The sequence below is a fragment of the Manis javanica genome, chromosome 15 (assembly GCF_040802235.1).
Source record: "Manis javanica isolate MJ-LG chromosome 15, MJ_LKY, whole genome shotgun sequence".
NCBI lineage: Eukaryota > Metazoa > Chordata > Mammalia > Pholidota > Manidae > Manis > Manis javanica.
In genome coordinates this window covers 9,993,375-10,015,000 of record NC_133170.1, presented here as the reverse complement: position 1 = coordinate 10,015,000, position 21,626 = coordinate 9,993,375, and the positions used below count along the sequence as shown (strand labels likewise).

Below are 21,626 nucleotides of genomic sequence, written 5' to 3'. Positions count from 1 at the left end.
TCTGTGATGACTGCCCTTGTACTGTTCACCATGTAAGAATTTATTCACTATATAAGAATTCGTTCACCATGTAAGAACTTGTTCGTAATGCTTCAGAAGATTGGAGACTGACGAGAATTAGGCTTGAGATGGATTAATGATTGTACATTGAGCGTTGACCCCCCTATACTGAATTTTACTGTTGTTAACAACCATTTGATCAATAAATATGAGAGATGCCCTCTCAAAAAAAAAAAAAAAAAAAAGCCTTTCAAATTTGACTAATACCAAAGGGATACTAAGCTTTCATGGTCCTTAGTTTACTTTGTGATATTTTGCTCTTTTATCAGGATCACCTAAACAAATAATACTTAATGGAATTTTTACAAAACTCAAGTAATTTTTCCCCTTCAGGACATTTTATATACAATTTTCAGGTTTTGTCTTTCAATAAAAATAAGTATTATAACTTAGACTATGACATATAGTACATATGTGACCTCTAGATGATTTCACTGACACACACATAACAAAATTAAATGTTTCACTATTTCTATTATTCTACTGAGATTCTTCAAGATATTGCCCACCACCTCTTATCTCTCAGGCTTTTGGCACAAACTAGGCAACAGGAAACAAGACAGAATACTAAGCAAAATTCATTTAAAGAATTGCAATCAAGTGTATTATAAATTGTAAATATCTTTCAAGTAGCTGCCTAAAAACCCAATAAACTGTAGTTACATGATGATTTTCCTTAACGGAGCACACAGAGAAGGCCAAGTTGGAAATTGCTTGAAAGGGCTTCTGGTTCAGCTATGAAGCAAATTCATGCTTCAACTACACGCATGCTCTTTCTCACTCTCTCTTTCAAACACACACGCACAAAACCTTCTGGTATCGATGACCAAAGGAAAAAAAAAAAAGAAGGGGCGATTGTCTTTCAAGGTTAACATTCTAAATTTAAATAGGGGGAGTCTCAAATTTAATACAAGAATCCTCTTCTTTTCAAAAGTTTGCATCACGCCACTTTGCTTTTATGAAAGACCTATATTAGTACCTGTTTTCATAACCAAAAGAAATCCAAACAGGATTTTCGCTTTTACAAAAAAAGGGAGAAAATAGTGTTCAGCGTTTGTTCTGCAGCAAGCCATTAAAAAGGCAGTGCACCTGGAGCAGAGAGTGGCGCCACCAAGCGACTTCCCTGAGAACTTCACCCAGCATCTCAGCAGCAAGGCACCAGAGTTTTGAACTGGCTGAGTTGTCTGTACCTCATCTCGATTTATTTTGCGTATCCATTAGCAAGATGTGTCCTAAGGTATCAGAAAGGCCTAAGAGAGGTTACTTTTGGGGTCTGGGCATGCTCAAAAAAATTCCCATTTAAATTAGTGATACAAAGAAAACCATCAACAAAACAAAAAAGCAACCTACTGACTGAATAGGAGAATGTATTTGCAAATGATATATCCGTTAAGGGGCTAATATCTGAAACGTATAAGGAACTCATACAACTCAACACCAAAATAAACAAATATTCTGACCTAAACATGGGCAGAGAACTTGAATAGACTTTTTTTCCAAAAAACATACAGATGACCAACAGACACATGAAATGATTCTCAACATTAGTAACCATGTGAGAAATGCAGATCAAAACCACAATGAGATAGCACCTCATACCAGTCAGAAAGACTATACCAAAAGCCAAGAAATGACAAATGTTGGTGACGATGTGGAGGAAATAGAACCTCCTACACTGGGGGTGGGAATGTAAACTGGTGCAGCCACTACGGAAAACAGGAGATTCCTCAAAAATTAAAAATAGAAATATCTGATGACCTACCACTTCTGGGTATCTGCCCTAAGAAAACAATAACTAATTTTAAAACATATATACATCCCTACTTTTATTACAGAGATATTTAAAATAGCCAAGATATGGAAGCAACCTATTTATCAATAGATGAATGAACAAAGAAGATGTGGTATATATACACAGTGGAATATTACTCAGCCATTAAGAAAGAATGAAATCTTGCCATCTGTGACAACATGGATGGACCTAGAAAGGATTATGCTAAATGAAATAGAGAATAACAAATACCACATGATTTCACTTGTATGTAGAATCTAAAAAACAAACAAAAAAACTGAAATAGACTCATCAGTACAAAGAACAAACTGGCAATTGCCTGATGGGGAGGGTTTGGGGGTATAGATGAAATAGGTGAAGAGGATAAAGAGGTAGAAACTTCCAATTATAAAACAAGTAAGTCATGGGGATGAAAAGTACAACAAGGAATATAGTCAATAACATTATAATTACTGTATGGTGACAGATGGCAACTACATTTAACATGGTGAGTATTTCATAATGCATGTAATTGTCAAATCATTCTTCTGTATACCTGAAACTAATGTAATGTTGTATGTCAACTATATGCTCAATTTAAAAAAATAAGGTAATCTATTGATCACTGGCTGTTTCCTCTGCAACATTAAGTTCCCCACTCACAAAGAGAAAATAATGGGAATATTGATTTTTGTGCTTTAAATTACGACTGCTGCCCTGAGACTGAGGATTAAGTAAAAAGGATTTAAGTGGTAGTCTTATTTGAATTAACCCAATTCAACTTTATGTGTTAGGCTAGTAAATAAATACATGACATATGCTACAGACTGACATTTGCATATGTGCATTTTCTATACCACTCATTAGTGTGCACACTACATATAATTTACAGAGTTTGTAAGCACAGAACAAGTTTACTGGACATTACAATCAATAAGAGGTTTTCAAGAGGGAAAGAAAAAAATTAAAATGGTGATTGTTTTTGCTTTATGCCATTTCAGCTTATGTAAAGTTTCATAGGAACGCTCCCCCACAAGTAGTGGGGAAACCTGTATTAGGACAGTTAGTGCTAAAAACCCTGGCATGAGTTTCCTGTTTTAATTCTGAGAAATCTCTTGGGAATGCTTCAATACACCGAGAGTAGAAATCCAGTTAATTAGATATTAGATAACCAGACATTAGGTAATCTATGTGACTTATGGCAATTCATCTCTCCGAGTCTTTCTTCTTAGAAATGTGGAGATGACACTGCCTGCTCTATATACTTCCTTGAATTGTTGAAATGTAGCAAAATATTTAAAAATACTTGGAAAGCAGCAAAGTGCTATAAATTCAAAGCAATCTTGGGTATATTCATTCACATTTAAACTTGCCTATACAGTAATTCTAATCAGCCACAGATAAGCGGTGCATCATGTATACATTCTATGCCATTTCTCATTACCATTAAAAAGATCATTGGGATATACTGGATGACTCTTCTCAAATCTGTCTATACCCTGGCCACCAGAACCAGTGACTATGTTACTTGACATGACAAAAGGACTTTGCAGATATGATTAAATTAAGGCTCTTGAGATATATGGAATTACATATATATATATATATGTAATTATATATGGAGAGTATACAGAATTATCCAGGTGGATCCAATGTAATCACAAATACCCTTATAAGAGAGAAGGGTGAAGGTCAGAGTGAGCGAAGGGAAGGTGATGATGGAAAGAGAGAGAGAGAGAGAGGTTGGAAGATGCTGTACTGCTGGCACTGAACATGGAGCAAAGTCAAGAACCAAGGAATGCAGGAGTCCTGCAGAAGCTAGAACAGGCAAAGAAACAAGTTTTCCTCTCAAATCTCCAGAAGGAACACACTCCTGCCAACACCTTGACTTTAAGCTTTTGCCTCCAAAACTGTAAGGTAATGAATTTCTGTGATTATAAACCACTAAGCTTTCAGTAAATAGAAAACTGACAATCATGAGAGCACAGCCCCCTACCAGCCCATTATTTATAACCAATGGTTCTCTTCTGAAAGCATACAAGCATACAAGGCTGTAAAATAAGAGCTTTGATCAGTTTCTGAGTCTGTTACTCAGTGACATTTCAACCAGACTGGCGGGTCACTGAGCTCCCCTCCACCAGCATGGATAACTGAGCCAGTGGAAGCTCTGGTCTGGCACTTGCTGGGTGACCTAGGATAACCTCTCTGGGCCTCAGTGGCACCATTTATATAATAAGAAGCTTTGACTAACAATGCAGAAACAGCCCAAAGTGTCATAAAAAGGAGGCACGAGGTTACTCTGGTAATTCTGTTGAGAAAGGCACCACTGGCTGGAACAGCTGGCAAGCACTACACTAGCACCCCCACAGGATGCCACCGGGGGCCTGAGTGCATTTGGATTTCAGGGGACCATGACTCCAGATGCAGCAAGGTTCAGTGCAGGGGAAGCCTGAGGGACGTTTCTGGCACACTGAGTAACACAGATTTCTGGAGACGGATGGAGGAGGAAAGCTGGGGGCAGAAGCATAGAGGGCATCAGGAGGGCCTGGAACGTCAGGGCGGCGCAGAGCCCTGGCAGTTACGGAAAGGCTCCTCTGAGCTCTGCCAGCTGTCACAGGGGTCTACCTGCATGGAAACTGTACAGCTGTACCGCATGGCCCCCATCAAGCTGTCCATTCATGCCGTTCACCTCATTATCCCCAGTGCCCAGGCATACAAGCATCTGATAGTGACTCACCATACATGCGTGAGACGGAGGGAATAACCCCAATTGGACTTTCTCACAGTTACATTTCCCTGTGGGCCAAGTCCTGGTAGTGCCATTCACATGGTATCGCATATGGATGCTGCCCCTTGGCATTATGCAAACAGCAGGCCTGCCTCCCTTGAAGGAGTCTCAGGGAACGGCACCTGCTGGAATTTTCTAGACAAGAGGTAATGAAAGCCGGAACTAGTGACAGCAGTGGGAATGGCAAGGAGAAATGGATGCCGATATGATTTATTGTAGGGTGGTTTGAGAGATTCACTAAATACTCTGGACTAGTCAAAGGAAAACCATACTTGATGTCTTCCCTGTTTTCCTTTGGAGTAACTCAATATTACTCTGTTACGTAAAATTGGAAGGCTTCTCGTGGATCTCCTGTTAAGCACAAGTTACTGTTATCATAACCCTCACTCTTCTGTCAAAAATGTTTATGAACCCCATTTTTCCACTGTAGGGTCTAGTACTTCAGTCAAAATCAAGGCATCTACAGCAATATTTCAAGGAACCAGAGAAATACACCAGAAAGCCCCAAAGAACCCATTTACTATTTCTTAAAAGCATACCACATACTCAAACTTAGGAGCATTTTTTTGAGTCCTTGTCACAGAAACATCGTGTGACACACAGAAACACATTGCACTTGTCACCTCTATTTCAATAATTTGTTTCCTAAACATAGCTTAAATGATGGAGGGAAGTAAGGAGAAAAAGCAGTCCTATTGATTACTGAAGCAAACATCTGATTCCAATGAGTATTTTGAAGTTACACCCTTTCTATTAATATCCAAGATCCCATTGCATTTCTCTCCTACATGACATTTTTTTAAAAACAGCCGCCACTGCAGTCATTTTGGTATTAGATAGTATATACGTAAATTAATAAATAAAATGCCTCCAATTTTAAATGTATCAGATGATCAGTATTTACAGAAACAGACCAAAAAGTTATTAAAGAACATGGTACAAATTTTGTTTGACATCTAAGATAAAAGTGCAGGTAACCAGCTAAAAAAAAAAAAAAACTGTGCTAGACTTATACTTTATATTTAAGTCTATCGCCTTGAGCACTGAACATGCTGCCAGCTATCTCTTAATGAGCACCTGAGCTGTCGTTTTTAATAACAGACTGATAATTATTATCTATAAGTTGATAGTCCCTGGAAATCATCTGTGCAATACTAACATTACTACTCCATGTATAAACAACAGCATTTTATAATACTTGATCAACGTTATAGAAAATGAAATGTATATTTGCAATAAAAAAAATCAGCATGTGCCAAGATGCACAGACCATTTCAAAATGCAGCAGAAACTTAGACAAAATCTTGATCAGGAATCTCAGTTGGTCATTGTTAAAAAGGTCTTTTGATCCATTGAAATTCTATGAGAAAAATACCCTGTTTATGATAAAATATAATAAAACAAATAAGCCAAAAACTGGGGCGATTCTAATCTTATTTTTCAATTCAAAACAGACACAAAAATTGAATACCATTAACATTCAAATTATCTAGTTCATTGAAGCACACGTCATTAACATGTACTACAAGTAATCACATAACATTCTACTGTAATTCATCAATTACAATATTCTAGACATTCTATTTTATTTTGAAATACTAAAAATTTTTTTTAAAATACCTCTTCCACAAAGCTGTCTTTCTTCTCTAGCATTTCTCGTAAAGTCTGAAGAATTTTAATGCACAGCTTTTCTTCTTTCTCCATTAGTTTCTTTGTATGATTTATCAACCTTAAAGCAAAACATGGAACCTTAAACAGGGCAGTGATTTCTCTTCAAGCTATCTACTAACAACATAGACTAGAGGAAAAGCAAATCACACTATTATTTGAGAGGATAAAGTAAACAAGATACCTGTTTTCCAAAGTTTTAAAATTACACCGCAGCTTATGAACTTTGTCTTATAAAACAGCCTTTGTTTTGCAGGCAGTGTATCTCAGTGCTTCTAAATTTATTCGGGGAGAGATGGGAGAGAAGGCATCCTTGCAAAGGGAACAGTATGAACAAAGGGAGGGGCAGCACGCTGACCATGATGTCCAGGAAGTGATAAGTACTCCAACTGCCAGCTGATACTCACACAGCAAGAGGAGAGAGCGCGAGAGATGCGACCTGAAAAGAAGGAGCTAAGAATGTTGTGCTAATGAGTCTGAAATTTACTCTATAGAAAAAAGGGGACGTTGTAAAGGACCTGAATGACCTGGCCTATGTGTGCAAGAGTGAGAACAAGGCAAGCGATGAACAGGGCCCGTGATGCTATAAGGATGCAAGAAGCAGGAGAGAAACAAAATAGCCACGACTTGGTAAATAATGACATGTGCAAGTTGGAACAGAGAAGGGCCAATCACGGATGCCTGAGGTGCACTGATTAGGTTGGTAGATGGACAGTGATACTTTTAGATTCTATCTATGTCATGCACACAGGGAAGGAACAGTGATTTACTTTAAGCTATGTCCCATCTGGGCAAGATATTATGGGGTCAGGTCCAGCACACAAATAATTATTCTAAAGTTCACCTTTCAAGGAAAAAACCTGCTTCTCTTCTGTTTGGTCCCTCGCGTGATAGTCTCTGAATACATGAACATAGTTTTGGTGCGCACTGCAAATTTCTTTTGATTTTTTTCTCTTAGGCTATTTTCATCTTCTTTGCTCTTTAAATAAACTTTTCATTCACTAACCATTTGAAACTCTTAAGCGTAAGGATGAATATCATTTGCTAGTAGTTTTTATAAGGTATTGATCTATCACATAATGTTTGGTTGCGATAGATCAGTCAAATATTTTTTCTGTGATCTAAGTAAAAAGTAAGTTTCATGCAACAACCCACCATATAAATATATATTTATGTGCGTGCTTGTAAAACTAACACAAAAGTTACCTTTACTACGTGAGATGTATTGTATGAGATAGTATTTGAGGTGGACTACCTGATATTTTATATACTTCCTAATTCATTTTTTAAATTAATGGTTGGCTCTCCTTCCTTGTTTTAAATCCATAAATAGATAACACCCCAGAATTTGAAAACTACTGAGACTGTCCTTCATAAAGGAGGAGTAAATGCTGATTTGAATGGATCATAACCACATGCCTTAAAGGTTAAGGTCTCTTCTCTCTCTCACTGCGTGACTAAGTGGATATGTGAATTCAGGTTCTTTCCTGGGGTCTGTCTCTCACGTTCACCAGCAGATTCATATGAATCAATAAGTTCCAAGAAATAAATTCATTTCAAGAAGTCAGAAGACCCACTGAGCCCTTGGACATAAACTATGTTCTCCAACTAAGCTTTACCAGAGAGTTGTGCGTAGTAACACAAGGCCTATTAGCTTTTTAATCAAGTTGGATTCTAATTTTATTAGACATTCTTGCAGATAAAACCCTTGGTCCTTCACAGGGTTGGAGAAGGAGAAGGAGAAGCATCAGAGCAGAAAATAGACGTTCCTGTGCCTCTGGCCATAATACGATCAAAATAGGACCAAAAAAAATCTCTTCTCTAACCACTAAAGTAGGTGTCACACCTTTTCCTCCATATGAGCTCCCACTGCCCTATCATCCTGCTTCTCTCCTTTCAGTTTTCCTGATGTTGCAACAGACTTGCCTCATCCTCCGCACAGTCAACATTTTCCTGACATTCTGAGTTACTCTGTATCACCTTCTCAGAGACCTGAATCTTCTAAGTTGTAGACCAGTGCCAACCAACAGAAATTTTTCTGCAGTAACTGAAATGTTCTGTATCTGTGCTGTCAAATTTGTTAGCCACTAGCCACATATGGCTCTTGAGTACTTTAAAATTTGGCAAATGTAGGAACTGAAACTTTTTATTTTTATTTTTATTTTTATCTAAATAATTGTGTGTGATCTAGCAGCCACTGTATTGACAGCCTAATTCGTGACACTGGATCAGCAAATTCTTTTTCTACAAAGCCAAATAGTATATTTTGAACCTTTGCGTGTCATGCAATCTCTGGGGCAGCTTGTCAACTCTGCTATAATAGTTACGGGAGTAGCCACGGACAGTATGTAAGTGAACATGTGTGGCTGTGTTTCAATAAAACTTTATTTGAAAAACTGAGCAAGAGGACCAATTTGGCCTGTGGGCCAAAGCTTGTCAACAATCCCTGTTCTAGACTATCAAGTATCTGGGATATATCTATAGTGTCATTATTAATTTCCTGGAATTAAAATTCGCAGGTTTATTACCGATTTTTTGAAGAACCCCACCTATTTAACATGATCCCTGTAGTCACTTCTCATCCCATATCTTGTTTTCTCTCCCAGCTTTACTTAGTAAATGAAAGGAACACACTTCTTGTGTTCCCTATTCCTCAGTCACAATCCACAGAAGAGGTTCAGAGGCCTCTCCAGTAAGCCTCCACCCCACAGGAATTAGCTGTGATGGGTAATGGTCAAGGGAGCCAGCAGCCATGTCCAACTCTCCATACAGATACTCTCCCCAAGACCACCAAGTACCTTCGACTGCCCGGATGGAGTCTATATGTGATTACTTGCAAATCACTCAATGAAGTGCCCTCATCATATTCTGTCTGGAGCTGGTTATACTTTTCTTCATAACTGCTTTACTTGCAGATCTTCCTTGAGAATTATTCATATACCACTAAAGTGAAAACAGTCTAGGATAAACATACCCACTACAACAGATAGGACAACACCACAAAACCATCGAGAGAAATAAGTAAATAAAAGAGCCGTAGCTGAGGATCAAGAAGGCAGCACGGCTGAAAGCTGGAACGAGACCTAAGGGCTCTTGACTTAAAGCCTGCCTGAGACTGGCCTGCCAATCTCTCAGACCTTTGCACACATTAGAGAAAATAGGTAAACACACGGGATGCTAGCACACAATAAGAGCTCATGAAGGCTAGTTCTCTTCCCTTCCTCTCTGGTAATGAAAATCTAGTGACTTTGAACAGGAATTTTTTTTAAGTCCCACCATGCAGTTATAGAGATGAATCAGAACCAAAATATTTTGTGATTTTATGTGGTATTTTGTGCCCAGTGATAAAACACACCCTTTTCAGTAAACTGTAATAAAATATGATACCTTGACCTTCACCAAAATTAAATTTCAGTTGAATCAAATTAATTATGTTGGAAGTACATAGATTTTAGACCTTTCCCATACTCTCTGGCCCGTATTACGTACCAGTAGAGTAAAGGGCAGAAATGCGTTTGAAGCCGTATGTTTGGCAATAGTTGCAGAATCTCAGACTACAGCCACTTACTTGGACATGAAAGCGCCACATCTTATTCTTGCATCGCTCCCCTCGGGGAACAGTAGCTCTGGACTGTACAACACGTCGACCAGCACTGAGAACTCAGCCTGCATCATGGGGCTGAACTGTTGCTCCAAGGAGGCCACAACATCCTGAGGAATAAGCATAAAACCCCTGGTGATGACCCACGTCAAATTCCAGCCTCTGAAGACAAACAAATCTAAGGATGCCAACTAGGAATGAGATGTAGGGATTTCAGAGAAGATGCACCCCACCTTCCCATGGTGCCCAAGGTCTGTGCTTTAACTAGAGTCTGGTCTTCTTTGTAAATATACTGCCTGGGTCTCCTTTCAATTTGTAAGAGAAGGGTGGAACACACGGATACACATAGAAGATGAAACTCAGTAAAACCACTGTTACAGGACCCACAGTGTCTAGGATTGTAACAGAGACATGAAAGGTATTCATTAACTTGGAATAAATTGAGGTATGCTCCAGGAACAGCTTAAAAGAGATTTCGTATACATCACTGGCCATGTGGGACTAACCATTCCTTCCAATGTGAAAATTCCCTGATCCATTATTTAAGTAGTATTAGTACCACACAGGTGTTCAAGGGCATTTAACAATATTTCAAATTACATTTTCTGATAAGAAACTATTGGTCACTTACCCAATAGCCTTCCCTCACCATGTTCCTTGCTAATAGAATCACCATGTAGTTTCTCAATCAGGTAGCAACATTCTCGGGAAGGTGAGCCTCCCCAGCTTAGGCTCTAAGCAGGCCAGGGTCACCCCATTTCCCCTGCCAGCGATTGGCCTAAGCATGATTATGTGACACAGTCCTGGCCAATAGCACATCAGGAGAAATCTGCTGAGCAGGTGGGGAGGGGGTGTTTTGGGGGAGGAAGGGATGGACCCTTAGAACTGCCTATGCCTCTCAAGAGAGCTTGAGAGTGTGAGTCCAAAATGGGAGGCAACCCACATACGACCTCTGGAGACCAAACTTAAGAGGAAGGCCAACACAACAGACCGATGATGTTAGGGCCCTGACCTCCTGAGCTGCTGAATTGACCAACCAGGAAGAGCCAGAACTCCGGCCTCCTTGCTATGCAAAATAATGCATTTCTTACGTTTGCCGCTCGTAGTTGAGTGTTGGGTTAGTTACAGCTGAAAGCATCCTGACTGACGTGTCTCTAAAATGGACTATGGTAATGAATATTCATTGAACATTCTTTAATGATTCAAGTGCCCCATTTTTGTTTTTTAAAATAACTATGTTTGAACACACACACAAAATCTTCACACATAAAGCAATGCTTTATTCGTCCATACCTGCGGCATAGTTTGTTAGGCAGAACACTGACTACCGGTTGCTTATTGCTACTCAGCTACAGCGACACAGACTGAGGCGCCGTCCCTCTTCATGACTTGTGTTTAGCTCTTCCTTCCCTTTCTTGCAAAAGTGATCATTTCTACTTCAACTACTCTAAATAACTTTCCTGACAAATTTCTGATGACAATTCAAAAAGAATGTCAGGAAGGAAATAACATAAGTGGGGAACCAGTATTCTATAAAGGTGGGAAGAGAACATGCTTCTGAAATATAAACTAACTTACTTACTTATTTATTGTTTCTTTTAATGACCTTTGCCATTTTTTTTTCTTTCATGTCTTTTTATGGTTTGATAGCTCATTTCTTTCTTTTTTTAATTGGGTTACATACAATAAGATGCACAAATCTTATTGTACATATTGTAAAACTATGACCATATTCAATAAAATGCCACTAAAATGTAGCTATTTTTCAGATTATCTCTCTTTAATTCATTACTAAACAAATTGTGCTCAGACCCCTATGATGTGGATTCTGTTTTCATCTCATATTTTGGTCATGGGCCAACTGTCCTCTTTCTCATTATTTGCCTGTGTGAAAATTCAGGCTGATATTAGCAATCACATGGGTTTGCTGTGAAGACTGAAGGTAAGTACACAGAGCAGCTTTTAGCACATACTGACAGCTTATTATTCCTCAACAAATGTTAATGATCATTAGTACTGAGGACCAGTTAGCTACAATCATCCCCGTTGCCAAATCCAGTAGTTAATTTCCCATCCTCATCCTATCTGACCGCTGCTAAGCGTTTCACGCACCTGTTCCCACTGTCAGGCACTTACTTTCTCTCTTGGCTTCTGGGACACCACACTTCCTTCATTTTCCGCCCACACCCTGACCACTGCTTTGCCAATTCCTGGTAGCTCCTGGTCCTTTCTCTTCTACATCTACACTTTCTTGTGAGGGATCTCATCCAAGTTCATGGTTTTAATACCATATATATGCTGAAACTTCTCATATTTACATTTCCTGCATGGATACCTTTCCAACGCACTCTAGATTCATATATCCAACTGCCTATTTGACATATCCACAAAGGTATCCAAATAGGCATCTCAAACTTAAAATCCCCCACATAGAACTCCTGATTCAAACTCTCCCATTCTTCCTTGTCTTAACAAATGATCCGGTCATATCAAACCCAGGCTCTTCCCATCACCCCACAACTCATCCATCCATCTACAAGTCCTGTTGGCCCTGCAACCAAATATATGCCCAGTTCATCCGCTTTTCTTCATCACTATTGCTATCCCCTTAAGGCAAGCCACCATCACCTTTTGCCTGAAGTAGCCGACTCCTTGCTTCCATGTCTGGACCCTATGATTCATTCACCACTCAAAAACCACAGTCATCTCTTAAAAGATAAACCAAGTCACGCCCATCCTCTGCTGAAAACCTCCAGTAACTTGCCATCTCACTGAAAATAAAATGCAAAGGCCTTGCCGTGTAAGTCGTTACATGATTTGGCTCCTTGCTTCCTAAGACTCTCCTCCTCTGCTCACTAAACTCCTGCCCCAGTGGGCTCCTCTCGGTTCCTTGAACCTACCCACCTCATTCTGTTCCTACCTAAGCACCTCTGCATTCACTATTCCCTCCCCATAATAGTGCCTGTCCTCAGATTTTTGAACGGAGTAGTCCTCTCCACTATTCAGGTCTCAACTCAAACACCACCTCAGTAGAGAGGAGGTCCCTAACTAGAGGACCATCCTCACAGCAGTCCTTCACTATGTTGTTACCCTGCCTTGTTTTATTCATAGAAGTTTTACTTATATAACATTTATCCTGTACTGAATGGGTTAGAACACATGCTCAATGAGGGCATAGCTCCTTGACTCTATTTCTCGCACACTGTGACTGGTATAGAGTTTTCACCAAATACATACTCACTTAATGAATGCCAATGCCTGTGCTACAAGATGTTTAGGGCATAACCTTCCATGCAAGGTGACAGTGTTATCTGTCTCTCCTAAGTGTCTTACACCTTTGGCTCTCATGAACCTCCTGTCTGACCCTGCCCTTTTCTCTCTTAGTTGGCCATTCTGCCACTCGTGGCCTCTCCCAAGATGTTCTTTTCTTTTCCTAACACCATATTCCCTCATACAGCAACACCATCCACTATCCTCTCTCCAAGTATCACCTCTAAACAGAAATTTAACTTCCAATATATTCCAAAATACATAGCCTGGTAACCTAGTTCTGCATATTGTTGATGACCACAGGCAACATTCTTCTAATGCATTCTTTCCTTCCCTCTTACAATAAGGAAACTTAGTATTATCACCTCGTCTCCAACCATCAGTGCCTCTTAAATGCTCCCATGCCCTCTCCATCTAAGAGCCACCAGGTCTGTTGACCCTGTCTTCATTATTGTATGCCACACCGGTTTCTTCACTGTATTCATACCACCGCCTAGCTGAGATCTTTAGCATTTCTTAACTAATCTGCTTTTCTTTAGTCTCTTCCTGATAATTCTACCCTGCAAATGAATAACTGCTTAATCACTTATAATGAATTCTCACTCAAATGTACTGGCCACATTTTCAATGATTTGTAGCTTTCAAGTTTCTCATAGTGAGTCTAACATGTTCTTTTTAATCACATATAACACTCATCTATGAAAACGGCACCAATTAATCTGCATGCGGCCTCTCATAATATTTACTCCAATCCATGTCTTGACTACTCTGCAAGTCAAAAAATTTCCTCAGATCATACCTTAATTTGCTCTGTGACATTTACAAGTATGTGGGCAGGAAGATGTCTGTTATAGGTAACTGTATGTTCCTGAAAACTCATATGTTGACGTTCTAACCCCCAGTCCTTTAGAACGTGACTGTAATTGGAGATTAGGCCTTTAAAGAGGTAACTAAAATAAAATTAATTCGTACGGGTGGGCTGTAAGCCAATATGAGAAGAGGAGCTAAAAATACAGACTTGTGCGGCACAGAGGAAGACCTGTACGAGGCCACCGTGACCAGCCAGCCACCTGTCAGCCAAGCAGAGAGGCCTCAGAAGAAAACAAACCTGTCAGTATCTTGCTCCTGGGCTTCTAGCTCCACAACTGTGAGAACACCAATTTCTAGTGGTTAAACCACCCCGTCTGTGCTATTTTCTGGTGGCGGCCCAAGCAGACTAACACAGTGTCTCTCTTCACTCCACGTCCCAGAATGTCCAGGCCAAATACAGAAATGGGATATTATGCAAATACCTGGGGAGTGAAGGTGCTTACACCATGCTCACCAAACAGAACACTATGAGATACACTGAAGCAAGGTTATGAGTTTTTATGGTAAATCATTTTACCAAATCTTATTATTGCTCTTACGGCTATTATCTTGATATTAAGACCGGTTACCATACTATCAAAACGCATTAAATAATACATACTAACTAAAAAGCAGCTCACAATAACTTTTACCTGGAAGCTATGCATGTAAGAAGGATAGTGTTGGTAGGGAATTGTAAAGTAAAGCCTGGCCCCCAACTAGAATTTGCTATTTTTAACCATACTTTCTTTGTGTGACTACGTATATTGAAATTCATAATTTAGAAAATCAGAAGTCATTTCATGCTTTCATTTTACCTGTAACTTTTCAATAATATTTCTATAATCCCAAGCAGGCCCTCCAAGAGCTTCCTTAAAGCGTGGCCCCGAGCGAGCTGAGAGCCTCCAGCCCATGGCTGCTCTCTGCACCATGTTTGAGTGGCTCTTCATGAAAAGAGTATTGACTTGGCTGTCTAAATCCACTGGAATGGCGATTCCCCGATTCTTTGCTGAAAAAGAAGGATTTAAAATATTTTCCTCTTAATTTGACTACAGCAGCTTACATATAATCTTAAAGACACAGAACATTTTTTTACAAAAGAAAAAAAATAGATCCTGGGATGTAACGTACAGCATGATGACCATACTTAATGATACTGTATTATATATTTAAAAATTGCTAAGAAAATAAGTCTTAAAAGCTCTCATCATAAGGAAAAAAAACACTGGAACTATGGATGTTAAATAAATGTATTGGGGTGATCATTTCAGAATACAGACACATACCAAATCATTAGCTTGTACACTTTAAGTGAATGCAATGGTATATGTCAATTATATCTCACTAAAACTAGAAAGAAAAATCAAATCTTTAAACTCTGCCATTAAGTTGTTTTACATAACTGCAAAAGCTTTTAACCTCTAAGTATTTCAATTCTTAAGGCCAATTACTAAAACAGGCTCATTAAACATTCAAGAACTTATTTGATTTTCTGATGATTAATGTTTGAAGTGTACTTGATACAACATCAATGTAGAAGACAAACACTGTATAACAACCATGCAAATCTGCACTCTCCCAGATGCCAAGAAAAATAAGAAAACAGACAGAAAACACTTGATAAAATCCTGCCCGCCATTCATTAATATAATTAATGTAATTAGCACACACACATGCACACACACAAAATTTCATGTGGCAAAATATATGTGAAAAGTAAAAAATTAAAGAGTATAAAAAAACCTGCTTTAGAAGATGGCACATAGTACATGTCCTTCTTCCCAAAATCGACTTAAATTTATATTTTCTTTTTTATATTTTATCAGACTTTCGTCACAGTACTGAAACATGAGAATGCTTGCCAAAAGGAAAACAGAAATGGCGAGGCATTCTTGCAAGCGGAGTAAGGATGGCATGAGTCCAGCAGAGAAGGAAGGGAAGAAACCACTCTACAAGATTAGAGTTAGAACGTGTGTTCCTGGGTGCACAGTCAGCCAACTCTAAGAGTGGAAATGGGGTGTCCAGGCAGCTCGCTAAAGAATACCGTCTGGATTGCTGGAAGTCAAGGCCTCGTCCCTCTGACTAGCACACACACAGCGGATGCTGGCGGCAGTTTTCACCCAGAGGATAAAGGTAGGGATATGCAGAAATGTTCTCTTCACAAAGTGGAATATCTGCTTGAAGAGAACGCACATGAAGGTGTTGAAACTTGACAGAGAAGCAGAATCAACATGAAGTCACTCCAACATCTCCATCCAGGCAGGAGGAGGAGGAGGGTGGAGACAGCTCCTGCAGAGGCCCTGACCCCCGAGAGAACTCGTCTTGTTTTGACAGTTGTTAGTATTTCCAGCCTGTTTCTGCAGCGCGCGCGCGCGCGCACACACACACACACACACACACACACACACACACACACACACACACACACACACACACACACACACACACACACACACACACACACACACACACACACACACACACACACACACTTTCTCCAAAGGAAAGCCTGACCATCATTTATTCATCCCCTTCCCCAGAACGCAGTGTCAGCTCTGCCTTTGATACAAAAATGCTAGTAGAGAAATAGACCCTTAAAACAGCACTGGAAACCTGTGCAGCCATTACAGACTTTTCCATCTATGAACATATAGCCCAGAATCCTCAGGGAAACCAAGAGCATTAAGAATAACTGAACCCAGTGAAAACAGAGATGATTCAGGGAAGAGCAAAAAACGTTTAAATAATTGTAATTATTCTTCTCAGAAAATCAGAGTACATACTGCATCCAAAAAGTATGAAAATCAGAAAGAAGAAAGGAAATCTTGGAAATTAAAGTATGATTGCACAAATAAACTTTTCAAAATTGGCTGAAAAAGAAAGGGATAGGATAGGAAATGAAGTGCAAGTTGATAATCTGGGAAGGTCAAGGAATCTTCTAGAACACAAACATAAAGGATCAAAAGGGAAAATAAAACAGAAAGAATATGAACTAGATGGAAATTAAATATCTTAACAAACGTAAGTTCCATAAAGACATATCAGAGACAATGGAATGAAAGAAACCATTAAGAAAATAATAGAAGAAAATTTTCTTGAGCTGAAGAAAGATGTAAATTTTCTAAGTGAAAGGGCCGACTAGGTGTTAAACAGGATTAAATAAGCATATTGTCCATGTTCTGTTAAAAATTTACAATACTGTTATAGGTCGAATTGTGCCTCCCAAAACAAATGTGCAAGTCCTAATCACAGCTATCTATGATTGTAACCTTATTTGGATATAGGGTCTTCGCAGATGTGATCAAGTTTAAATGAGGTCATACTGGATTAGGGTGCGTCCTAATGCAATACAACTGGTGTCATTATAAGAAAGGGGAAAGGGAACAGAACTACCCACAGAGGGAAAAAGGCCCCTTCAGGCAAAGATTGGATTTATGCAGCTGCAAGCTGAGAAATACCAAGGATTACCAACAAACAGCAGAAGCTAAGAGGAGGACATGGACAGAAGTCAGCAGAATAGTAGAATAGTATCTTTAAAGCCCAAATAGTAAGTTTTGAAACTAGGAGTTTATGCCTATCTAAAAATCAAAAGTGATGCCCAAATAAAAACATTTCAGAACATATAAGGCTCAGAAATTTTTCTCTGAACCCCTATGAAAATTGTTCCCCCCAAAGCAATAAAGGAACTCAAGAAAATGTCAACATGAATGCAAGAAATCATGGCAATGGAGTATGACCCTGAACGAGAGAAAACGAAGCAAATCCCGAATGAAAGAAGATCCATTAGATATTAATGGCTGGGAAATTCTCACCCAGTTGGGAAAGTTTCAAGATCATAGCACTACATTTTTGTCTCTTATGGTTATACAGTGAAAATTATTTAAGATATTCTAACAACCAATACAAAAAGTTACCAATTTAAACAAGAATTCAAGCTGAAATTTTAAGTCAATAATAACAGCACTAAAGCAAAGCTAAACAAGCAATTAATTGTACCATTGCCCAGATTTCCCTAGTGAGTGGTTTCCTAATATTCATTATAAATTTTCCATTTCCAAAGCAAACAATGTCTCTTCTTACGTCCATCACACACAGCCGAGCAACTGCACTCCTGTCCCATGTGAAGGACAGACGGCCTGGACACTGCCAAGCTGTACATGTTTTTATAAACACTCAATACTGCACCATAATCAAATCTTGGCTAGACTTCCATCCTTTTCTGGCTGCTTCACACATAAGCTGGATTCCCTCTAAACATACAAGAGTCAAACAGAAGAATCTAACTTCCTATGTTATTTTCTAAGCAACAAAAATTACAAACTTAAATGTTGTTCCACAAACACTTAGACAATTGGGGAGGGGACTGGGATTTATCTCCCTTTTAGGAATTAGGTATTTTAGAGGTAACTGACCATCAAGGGTTGCTGCTGTGAACACAGCTCAAACAAGGAAGTTCTCAATGACTATTATTCTAAGGACACCAATGGAAATGGAGCCCAAGGGCCGCACCTTTGTTTTCTCATTAGTGAGCTCAGGAAAATGCCACCCACCCCAGATGCTCTGGCTACCACCATGAACAAAAAAGAAGCCGGGGAGACTCCACTATCCCAAACTTTGTTGAAAGGGATTTTTGTTTTTGTTTCCCCAAAACTGTACCACTTTAATTGTTATTTCCAAGTCACCTGTTTTGCAGAAATTGCACATTATAAATTAACTGCGTAAAATATACCACTTTCTCATGCCCAAAGCTAAACTCTAGGCAGAGGCTAAATCACAACTGCCAGGCAATAAAAGAAAATCAATTATGCAATTGGGGAAAAGAGAATCTGCATTAAAATAAGTCACCTGGTAGATGACTAAAAAAAATTTGAAGCAATTGTAAAAATATTAACACCTTTAAAGATATGTCCTAAAATAAATTCTCTGCTTTACGTCAAAATATTATAAATATTAATTTGCAAGCAAAGTTGACAATGCTAATTTAGCTTTCAACAGATATTTAAAAATTACATCAGAAAATTGTGACTAGGTAAAGAAAAGGATTAACTCATGATATCACTCACAAAAGCATTAATAACTGGGACAATATTTTCCAAATGCAACCAAAAACATGATCCAAACTTAGCATACTTTTATTGAGCTAGGAAAATTCTGGTATAGTGCATCGCAATGTGAACTAGCATGTATTTTTAGGATTACTGGTTCTTCATTCCCAACCCCTTCTTCCTATCAGTAAGAAAAATCTCATGAATTTAGTACAGTCAGTCATTCTTCTGGCGTGGACCATTAATTTCCACTAATGCTTTAATGGAAAGAGTCAAGTTAAAGTTCAAAATGTTTAAGAAAGAAATATTCCTATTTCTCTTCCAAATTTGAGTGCAATTGAGATACTACCTTGTTAAGAATATTTTGTCAAAGAGTAAGTAGGTGGAGTCCTTAAAAAGCTAATAGGAGAAACAATGCATTGTTATTAAAGCATTTATCTTTCACAACCCCTGCCTAGCGATAGTTAGCTCTCTAAAATGAGCTATCTTTATCCACAAGTACTTTGATTATAAGGCTAACCTGCTAATAAGGCTTATAAATCCTGAAGATTCTCAGGATATCACAAGTCTTGGCAGTGATTTTAAGAAGGAATTGAAATCTATTTCTAATTATTATTCATTAAAAATTGCCTATTATGTGAGATTTTTTAATTAGACAAATTACTGATGCTATGTGCCAGACTACACTCTCTGCAAACACATATTGCAGTGATAGGTTCCATGGAAAAAATGTTTAGGTAGATAAAGTGACAGGTAGGGGGAAAAAGCAACAGAAAATGTAAGCATTAATTAAAGTGCGTGCTTGGCTGTCAGGCCCTACTGTACAGGCCCACGAGAACAAGAACTGTTGGTGTGCAGGGAAGGTGCAGTGGGGTGGGCAGAAAGGGGGACCTTTTCTATATCATGTCAAAATATCCAGGATTCATCTGTAGTGAACCACAAATGTTTTTAAATATGAATAACATTAAAGATCGGAAATGCTTCTTTCCCATTTGGAATGCAAACTACACTCAATTAATCCCCAAATTGAACACAGAATATAATTTTAGGGGTCATGCAAGAATTAGTATTGGCACATGTGACTATTCATCTGGAAAATATAAGTTGGATTCCATACCTTATACCTTGCAACTAAATATATTCCAGAGGGCTCAGAATTGTAAACCACCACACCAAAAACACAGAGAAAGAAAATCTAAAACCACGAAAATCCTCTATGGGAATTAAAAAACAATCAAGGCCATTCTGAAGTTGAAAGAAAATTCTGAAATGCCTAAGAGAAAATAACTTTCTGCATGACAACAAAATAACAGTAAGAATTCAAAAGACAAAAAAAAAAACTAAGAAACAAATGTGTTTTGTATGCGCAAAGAATTAATTTCCTTCATAAATAAAGGGTTACACAAACTAGTAAGGAAAAAAAAAGACCTTTAGAAAAAATGAGCACAATATAAGAAATGACAGTTCACAGAACAGGAAATACCAGTAACTCAGTCCTACAGAAAGGTTTGTCTTCCTCACTTATAAAAAGAGAAACACACATACATAATAATACTTCTACATATAATGACATTTTTATAACAGTATTTATAATGATGTTATCTGTAATGACATTCTTACTTATAAAATTGGCAGAGATCTAAAAATCTGAGAACACACCACCATTATGCTGGTGGCATGTAAACTGAACAATCTCTATAGAGGGCAGTGGCTGTCAAGATTAAAATAGCCAGAATTCTACTCCTACATATTTATTTTATTCTCCCTCATGCGCAAAATGATTAGAAACAACATAAATTTCCAACAACATGATTAAATAAAGTAAAAGATAAGCATACCATAGGATATAACGCAGCCAACAGCAAAAATGGGATAGTCATTCCTTCCTTTCTTTTCATCCATTTATTTTATGCAAGCAATAAAAATCCACTGAGTAGAGCTGCCTTGCTGTAGGCACTGTCAGATTCCACACATTTATAACAGATAAGATATTTAGTTGTATTCTGCTTTGTGATTCTATACCTACTACACTTACCCCCAATATACCGGAAACTCATTGAGGGCAGGAAACACATTTTGACAGACTACATTTCCCCAACAAACAGAATAATGTCTTTCCAATAATGAGGGAACATTATCAATCAGTTGAATTAATAAATATATGAAAAACTTTATCAGATTTTTGTCTTATAATTTATTCATATTTAATTTTTGGAAAATCATAATGGAGTTTTTAAAAACCCTAATTACAGGGGTGTCGTATATCAAACTCTTGATACAATTGACTATAACACCCTAGATAGACTAACATAGATTTGTTTGTACAACAGAGAGTGAATTTCTCTTCTCAAAGGGTTACTATTTTCTACATGTTCAAATTTTGGGGGAACAATTGGCTTGCAGATTGATGTTCATTATTCAAACCATTTGTAAAAGATATTTTACAGAATTTCCATTTGGAAAAAAGCTTATGTTGCCAACAAAGTACCCAACATTAATCCCCCCGAATCACTTGAAGATTACGAAACACATGGAACAAAATTCTTCTTTTAAGTGAAATAATATGGAAGTCAT

General features: G+C 38.3%; 1 protein-coding gene across 4 annotated transcripts in view; it reads right to left on the bottom strand.

Moving 5' to 3' along the window:
* The window catches only part of ITPR2 (inositol 1,4,5-trisphosphate receptor type 2), a 417,532-nt gene that overhangs the window by 196,862 nt on the left and 199,044 nt on the right, over positions 1-21,626 (bottom strand). For all 4 annotated transcript variants that reach the window (XM_073223365.1, XM_073223364.1, XM_073223362.1 and 1 more), the window contains exons 35-37: positions 14,826-15,016; positions 9,856-9,998; positions 6,240-6,348 (exon numbers count right to left, since the gene is read on the bottom strand). In XM_073223365.1, coding sequence (XP_073079466.1) covers positions 6,240-6,348; positions 9,856-9,998; positions 14,826-15,016 — 443 coding nt within the window. The remainder of the gene's footprint in view (positions 1-6,239; positions 6,349-9,855; positions 9,999-14,825; positions 15,017-21,626) is intronic.